The sequence below is a fragment of the Dasypus novemcinctus genome, chromosome 17 (genome assembly GCF_030445035.2).
Source record: "Dasypus novemcinctus isolate mDasNov1 chromosome 17, mDasNov1.1.hap2, whole genome shotgun sequence".
Taxonomy (NCBI): domain Eukaryota; kingdom Metazoa; phylum Chordata; class Mammalia; order Cingulata; family Dasypodidae; genus Dasypus; species Dasypus novemcinctus.
In genome coordinates, this window is record NC_080689.1 from 14,474,355 (window position 1) to 14,483,313 (window position 8,959).

Consider the following 8,959-nt stretch of genomic DNA (forward strand, 5'->3'; position numbering starts at 1 on the left):
TACCAACTGATGATGCAACTGGAAAATGACCTTATACGGAAGGTTCAATGCGGATCAGCAGAATATCCATGTCTACATAAAATACCATGACTTTAAAATGCTGTTTGACCTAAAGTAAGGGGGAAATGGAAAGGAGAAATGAGTTTATATGGCTATGAGTTTCTAAAAAAGAGTCTGGAGGCTGGCAGAAGGTTTGCCCTCATGCACAACTGAGCAGAGTCAGAGAGACAGATAAAGCAGATACAACCCCCAGATATTGGTTCCTTTGAGGGCTAAAGAGACCCATGGGAGTTATGGTCATGGCCGATGGGGTTAACTACCAGGGCAGATGGCCCCTCTTTGGAAATGGTGTTCATGTGTGATGAATCTGGACTCAGATGGGATCTCCCTTCATAAGACTTTCATGCTAATGTGCTGGAGGTGCAGTTAATGATGGGGTTTAAGATATATTTAGGGGATTTGAATCTCTGGACTGACAATGTGATAGCCAGATCCTGAGCCTCAACAGACTCCAGCACCTACAATCTGATTTATTGGACTTACCACACTCAGCTAAGATGGAGGTGAAGAAGGACAACCACCACACCATGGAGCCTAGAGTGATTACAACTGAAAATGGGAGGATTGCATCCAGCATCCAGGTGGAATCTGAGCCTCCTCTTGACATAAAGGTGCAATGGACACAACCAATCCAGTGTCCACATAGAAGAGGTGGCATTGGATTGGGAAAAGTGGACATAATGGACAAAGGGTATGGGGAAAGGCAGGAAGAGATGAGAGGTGGAGGCGTCTTCGGGACATGGAGCTGCCCTGGATGGTGCTTCAGAGGTAATCACCGGACATTGTAAATCCTCACAGGGCCTACATGATGGAATAGAGGAGAGTATGGGCCATGATGTGAACCAATGTATATGAGGTGCAGAGGTGCCCAAAGATGTACTTACCAAATCCAATGGATGTGTCATGATGATGGGAACGAGTGTTGTTGGGGGGGGGGGGGAGAGGGGGGGTGGGGGGGTGGGGTTGAATGGGACCTCACATATATATTTTTAATGTAATATTATTACAAAGTCAATAAAAAATAAAAAAATTAATAAAAAATAAAAAATAAAAAAAAATAAAAAAAATAAAATAAAATTAAAAAAAAGGAAGAAGTGTAAGATGTGACGAATATAGCTAGAGGTTGGAGTGATTGGAGGAGAGGACATGGGCTAAATTAAGCTCCGAAAGCTAGAAAAGACAAGGACATAGATTTTCCTGGAGATCCTCCCTGCAAACAACCTGACTTCAGTTCAGTGAAAGTGACTTCAGACTTCTGGCCTCCACTAAGTTTCTATTAATGTGACCATTGCTGTTACAGCAGCAATAAGAAAATAGTACAGATGGATAAGGTGACTCACTGAAAACTTAAATATTTTGCATAACGTCACACCCAGATATCCTGTATCACAAGTACATTTGAATATATTCTCTGTTCAGCCCAGAGCATCCCCTGTTCACATTTATTCAAGATTTACAAAAAGTCAGTAACAAACATAAGCATTAAGAAATGTTATATAATAGCAATACCTTGGATTGTATGATACATTTTGGTTTCCTAAGTGCTTTCTTGCATGTTGGATAGAAAGCCAGAATCAGGAAAGAGCACAAAGAGGAACAAAGTCATGAAATGACAATGTTCATCTGAGAGAGCAAAGAGGAAAATGAAATCCAGTATGCAAGAGTTTGGGATAAATTGTGAGGAAGAAAATATGACTTGGCGATAGGTTGTCTTAGATGCCAAACTCTGCTGAATTACTGAAACACGTGGCAAAAACATTAGAGAAAACCATAAAAGTGCTCCTCTTCCCCAACCCTGCTGAGAATGCACACAGCAGCACAGGTTGGGATCTGTGCCAGGGTGGTCAGTGGACAGACCAGAAGTCAGGAGGTCAGGTTTCCTCTCACTTTCCCATGAGAAGACAGTTGCCACAAACAGTTCCAATGGAGGACTAACACTAAGACTCAAGAGTCCTTCAATCTTATCACCAAATGAAAAGCCAAGAGTGAGAATTCATCTGGAATGCTGGACTGCATCATGTTGAAATGACACCAGACAGTTAATTGATTTAGCTCCCCCCCCCCCCGCCCATAATCTAGTTCAATTGCTTACCAAATGAAAGCCAAGGGGTACCTTCATTAACCTCCTAGAATTTCAGAGTGAGGATGAATGTATAACAGTATTCATCATTCAAAAAAGGCCACTCTTGAGAGGGAAAGAGGGTGATCATAAAAATTATGCTAAAACTACAGATGAAAATTGAAACTTTCCCAAGGCAAACCAGTAAATATGGTCATCTTAATCATAGAAAACGTATTCATGTTCAATTATTCAGATAGGATTTTCAAACTTCTCCTGAAAGGTTTTCTAGTAATGTGGTTTACTGTCTTTTCTCTTTGCCTCTCACTGAACTTGGTGATTGGTTTCAGATTATCTATGTGGCTAGAAACACCAAGGACTGTCTTGTGTCCTACTACCATTTCTCAAGAATGAATCAAATGCTATCTGACCCTGGTATCTTGAAGGAATTTGTTGAGACATTCAAAGCTGGAAAAGATAAATGAAAGGAAACCATAAGTTCATATTTCCTTATTTGTTCATCTGATAACCTCATAAAAGAAGTTTCTTCACTGAGTGATTCTATCAGTCAAGGTCCTGGGAGAAAATAGATGGCACACTCAAACTCTGCCATTGAGGAGAGTTTAAAAGACTATTTACAAAGCTGTGAGCAGTTTCAGGAAACAAAGGAGAGCGCAGTACTCTGGGAGACAAAGGAAGGAGCCTTGAAAAGAGGTGAGTGTCTGGTGGAAGGCAGCAGTCAACCACAGGGACCCATCAGGGAAATAAATGCATTGCCTTCACTCTCCCCCCCCCCCCCCCCCACACCCTCCAAACTCCATCCAGAGCCACTTTCTTGCAGAGTCAAAGTGTAAGCCTTGGCCAAGACAGCCCTTTTATACAATCGATACAGATCAGCCTCACAGGGTGGGGAATAAGGCATGGAAGGGTAGAGAGGGAATAAGGCAGGGTCAACAAGAGACCCAGTATACCTCTCTTCCTCCTGTTTATAGCCACAGAGTCAAAGCACCTGGAATATCGGATAACTACTGTATACTTTTTCAGAGTGAAAGGCTTCTTTTAAAAATCAATGTTTTAGGAAGCAATATTTATTGCATAGCACTGATCTAGGCACCATGCAGTGACACAAAAGAAATAAAGATTTGGAATCTCTGGCCACAAAACAATCTTTTGTGCATCATCAGTGATTTCACTGGTAGAAATATAAACCAAAGAATCTAGAACATGTTTTATCATCTCCCTGAACAAACCCTCTTTCCTGCAAATAGGAATTCAGCCTAGGTTCTCTGTTTTCTGGTCAAAATATTAAATGTCCTCTTTTATCCTTCATATATTTTGAGACATTCATGTGCATTTTATAAGTATCAAATTTATATTGGCACACACTATCTCTGTCCTTCCCTTCAGTGACATGGGGGTCCTGGTATGACCACGTAAAGGGATGGTGGGATGCAAAGGACAAGCACTGCATTCTGTACCTCTTCTATGAGGACATGAAGGAGGTAAGGGTCAGTGTGGCTTCCATCAGATCCTCCCACATAGTCTGATGCAACAAAGCCCAGTTAGAACATGGGTGTTGTGGACTTTCCTGCAGAAGAAACTTTAATCACATGAGTGACTCTTTCATAACTTCAAATTTATCCTCAGAAACTCTACTTTTTTGCTATTCTAAATGTTCTGTGTACCAGTTCAAAATTACCAGAAAATCCTTTTTCTTCAAGAAATACCGCATGCTTTGTTTATAGCACATGCTAGATTTATAGTCAAATCAACCTGTTCTATCCTGACACTTTACAAGCCATGATCCCCCCACAAAATGGGTAGAATATCTACTTCATGAGATTATATAAGGCTTTATGAAATGATGTTTGTAAAGTGCCTAGTTGTACTGACTTAATTTAGTATCCTCCACAGCTGTGGGCGTGCCCCTGGGGCCGTTAGCTATACGGCTGGCCTGGCCGTTAGCTAGACGGCTTTCGCCTCGGTGAGGCGAACTTCTCGAACGGGTTGTGAGTGACGACGGGGCCCCGGCATCACACAGCCAGGTTAAACACACAGTAACCACCCCAGAGATGCAGGCTCGTGGCGCAGGTCTGGTTTATTGGGGAAGGGGCACAGCTTATATAGGCAGGGGTGGGGGATTGAGGTGACGTGTCAGTTATAGACAGGCTAAGGGGATTGGGATAATATGAAGCAGCTACTTGATGGGATGTGGTAGTTTTTTTTTTTGTTTTTTTTTTTAATCCACTGAAGTTTGATTTTATTTTTTGTTTTTGTTTTTGTTTTTTGTTGTTTTTTTTTATTTTTTTGACTTTGTAATAATATTACATAAAAAATATATATATGAGGTCCCATTCAATCCCACCCCCCCACCCCACCTCTCCCCCCCCCAGCAACACTCGTTCCCATCATCATGACACATCCATTGCATTTGGTAAGTACATCTTTGGGCACCTCTGCACTTCATAGTCAGTGGTCCACATCATGGCCCATACTCTCCCCCATTCCATCCAGTGGGCCCTGTGAGGATTTACAATGTCTGGTGATTGCCCCTGAAGCACCATCCAGGGCAGCTCCATGTCCCAAAGACGCCTCCACCTCTCATCTCTTCCTGTATTTCCCCATACCCATCAGCCACCCTGTCGACTTTTCCCAATCCAATGCCACCTCTTCTATGTGGACATTGGATTGGTTGTGTCCATTGCACCTCTATGTCAAGAGGAGGCTCAGATTCCACATGGATGCTGGATGCAATCCTCCCACTTTCAGTTGTAATCACTCTAGGCTCCATGGTGTGGTGGTTGTCCTTCTTCAACTCCATCTTAGCTGAGTGTGGTAAGTCCAATAAATCGGATTGTAGGTGCTGGAGTCTGTTGAGGCTCAGGACCTGGCTATCACATTGTCAGTCCAGAGATTCAAATCCCCTAAATATATCTTAAACTCCAACACTAACTGCACCTCCAGCACATTAGCATGAAAGTCTTATGAAGAGAGATCCCATCTGAGTCCAGATTCATCACACATAAACACCATTTCCAAAGAGGGGCCCTCTGACCTAGTAGTTAACCCCATCGGCCATGACCATAACTCCCATGGGTCTCTTTAGCCCTCAAAGGAACCAATATCTGGGGGTTGTATCTGCTTTATCTGTCTCTCAGACTCTGCTCAGTTGTGCATAAGGGCAATCCTTCTGCCAGCCTCCAGACTCTTTTATAGAGACTCGTAGCCATATAAACTCATTTCTCCTTTCCATTTCCCCCTTACATTAGGTCAAACAGCATTTTAAAGTCATGTTATTTTATGTAGACAGGGATATTCTGCTGATCCGCATTGAACCTTCCGTATAAGGTCATTTTCCAGTTGCATCATCAGTTGGTAGTTGATAGTGGTCCCTCGGTGCCAGGGAGGCTCATCCCCGGGTGTCGTGTCCCACGCTGGGGGGAAAGCATTGCATTTACATGCTGAGTTTGGCTTCGAGACTGGCCACATTTGAGTAACATGAAGGCTGACAGGAGGAAATTCCCAGGCACAATGCTGCTATAGGCCTTGTTCTTATTTTAGGCTTATCAGCTCACAAGCATAGTCATTAGCGTCAGGGGCTCCCTGTTGAACCCTCACTCCCTCCCGGTCCCCGCCGCTGCACCTGGGAGACTGTCGCTGCTCCCCTAGGGACCACGACAGAGCACCACTGGCCAGGAACCCAGTACCCCCCCTGCTGTGGTTTTTAATTGTTGCCACTATGAGTATATCCAAACATTACCATGCACCCTGGACATATGTTCTGTACAGCTCCCTGTCAGCCATATATCACCTGTCAATGGTATCCTATGCCAGTATCCCTCCATTGCCATTGTTGAAACACTCTGTGATCCAGAACTCCCTGAAATTTGAAGCCCAATATAATGTCAGTGTCCCTTACTAGGGAATGGCATATAGCAATGGGTTTAAAGGTTAGATAAAGAATACATGTTGAATGGAAAAAATTCTACATCCTATCTTTTTCTTTTTTTTTTTTTTTTCCCCCCTAATTATTGAGCTTCTCTTCACAGGAGCCCTAGACCACAGCAATGCATATATATAATATACAGCACTCCCATACATCCACCACAAAACCTTTTCCCTTCCACAGCGATACCCTTACACCCTATTCACATCATATTTACTTAACGTGATGTACAGCGTCTAAGACAATAGCTTTCTAACAAGGTGACATCTGTGCGTGCATTGTGGTGCATAGTTTTGAAGTTGGCGCGCGCGGGCTTCTCTGGCGGGAAGCTGGCTAGGAAGAAGGGAGGTGCCTTTTGTGATAGCCATTGTGTATGCTTAGCGGCCATTCTGGCTACATGTTGTTTGCCAGCAAGCTCACCAACACACAGCTTCTATATCCTACCCTATTGATAAGAAGTTTTCTGAAATCTAATCAGAAGCTATAGCACCTTCTATTTCTGCATAACTTTGATCATGTGGCTAATATCATGATTTCTGAAAGAACCAAGGAATAAGAATTCAGACTTCCGGTTAATTTGAGACTCCTTTTATTCATCCTTCTTGCTGATCTTCTGTTAAATATATAGATGATAGCCCAAATGTCAGAGGCAGTCATGCTATGCTTTACCACCATTTTCTCTCTTTCATACAACCCTTCCTGATCTCCCCCAGGCAGATATAACTGCCACTTTCCATAAAATCCCTTGACACTTTCTCTGTTTGGGCAACATGTCTTTTTTAGCCATGTACTATAGTTATTTAAGTGTATTTGAAATATCTGGTACAGTTGCTTACACATAGTAGCACTTTAAAACTCTTGAATTTATTTGAATTGTTCCTGTAATGGAACCCTCTCCAAACTCTGCTTGTCCAAATGGTAGAACATCATGATTTATGGAAGACAACAGATTGTGTTTTGAATTTCTACTCCTGCTACAGGATCCAAAGTGGGAAATACAGAAGATATTGAAGTTCTTGGAGAAAGTTATATCAGATGAAACTCTGAATAAAATCATCTATCACACTTCCTTTGATGTAATGAAGCAAAACCCAATGGCCAACAACACCAGTTTGCCTGCCAGCTTCATGGAACACTCCATCTCCCCTTTTACAAGGAAAGGTAGTTGAGCTGTATATTCTAATGCTAGATGGGACTCTGTGGACAGTTTAGATTTTTTATTATTGATTTTTTTTTATTTCTCTCCCATTCCTCGCCCACCCTCCCCAGGTATCTGCTCTCTGTGTCCATTCACTGCATGTTCTTCTGTACCTGCTTGTATTCTTGCCAGTGGCACCTGCAATCTGTGTCTCGTCTGGTTGCATCATCTTGCTGCATCACCTCTACCTGTGTGCAGAACCATTTCTGGGCAGGCTGCACTTTCTTCGCACAGGCGGCTTTCCTTATGGGCACACTCCTTGCACGTGGGGCTCCCCTATGCGGGGGACACCCCTGCATGGCACGGCACTCCTTGCACACATCAGCATTGTGCATGGACCAGCTCATCACACAGATCAAGAGGCCCTGGGTTTGAACCTTAGAACTCCCATGTGGTAGGTGTTTGCCCTATTCCTTGGGCCAAACCTGCTTCCCTCATTATTGATTCTTGTCAGCTACATCTATACAATTTCTGAGAGGCAAATGTCCAGCCTTTCCTCATTCTTACGAAAACTCCGTATAACTGCTTATTCCTCTCTACACTCGAAAAGCAATCACTAAGATTCTGTCTTATTTCAGGAATGCCTGCAGACTGGAAGAACTATTGTACTGTAGCCCAGAATGAAATATTTGCGAAGGACTACCAGAAGAAGATGGCAGGCAGCACTTTGACCTTCTGTACAGAGATTTGAGGGCAACTGGGGAGGTATTCATGGACTTTCTTACTAGATTTTAGCCATTAGAACCTTATGACGAAGGATGATTAAAACAGTGATACCCTTCCTCCAAACCTCAGCTTTATCACACTATATATAGATCTTATGTTGCTACAGTAATATTTAATCCAACCATAATCAAATCCTTGGTGGAAAGTTTAAAATTAAGTTACATGATCATTTACATAGACACTTACACATGATAACATAACCATCTGCACTAAAGTGACTTAACTTCATGATAGTATGAACACCCATAGGCAAAATTCATGAAAATAGAGAAATAAATAAGAGTAGAGCTTCCACATAGACGAAGTGAGCAAAAGAAGCAAAGATATTAAGAAGTGAACACTAGGGAGAATGTAAAAGGAGGACCAGTTTTTATCAAGAATGGTCAGGCTCTGCGATAGTGAGGATAGCTCAACGCTATGAGATATTAGATTGTGAGAAGTAGAAGATAAAATGAAGAGTGGAAGCAAGTGAATTATGTATGACTTAGGTGGTCTTAACCCGAAAATGGTCTCAAAACCAAAGAGAAAGGCCAGGCCTTGAGCAATGAAGCCAGTGATAAGTGTCAGCAGGTAAACAAAAAATTCAACCCACCTGTGTGAGCAATACAAGATTGAGAAATGGAGAAAGATTTTGGCTTTCAGATGGACTTCTTAGTGGGAATTTTTTTAAGACTTAAATTAGCCCAAGAGAAAAAACATACAGCACTCATGCAATTCAAGAAGAACTTGAATTCTACATCTTTGTGGAAATCATTTTTTATGCTTCTTAAAAACATAGTTGGTTTACAGGACCAAGAAGGCAGAGTAAGAAACTCCAGGATGGCATGCTCCAAAGACTCTTTGAACAACTAGCAAAAACTGACAGAGTCATTTGTAAAACTCCAAAGAACAGTAAAAGTGTTACAGCAAATGGGTGAACGCCATATCAGGAAAACAGTTTCAGAAAGAGAATGAGAAACTATGGTGCCCT

The 8,959-nt window shown here is 42.3% G+C and overlaps 1 protein-coding gene across 1 annotated transcript in view; it reads left to right on the forward strand.

Moving 5' to 3' along the window:
• Positions 1 to 7,954, forward strand: part of LOC131273912 (sulfotransferase 1C1-like) — a 37,030-nt gene extending 29,076 nt beyond the window's left edge. Inside the window, exons 2-5 of the mRNA XM_071208667.1 lie at positions 2,470 to 2,594; positions 3,525 to 3,621; positions 7,046 to 7,226; positions 7,842 to 7,954. Coding sequence (XP_071064768.1) covers positions 2,470 to 2,594; positions 3,525 to 3,621; positions 7,046 to 7,226; positions 7,842 to 7,954 — 516 coding nt within the window. The remainder of the gene's footprint in view (positions 1 to 2,469; positions 2,595 to 3,524; positions 3,622 to 7,045; positions 7,227 to 7,841) is intronic.
• Positions 7,955 to 8,959: the final 1,005 nt, after the last annotated feature.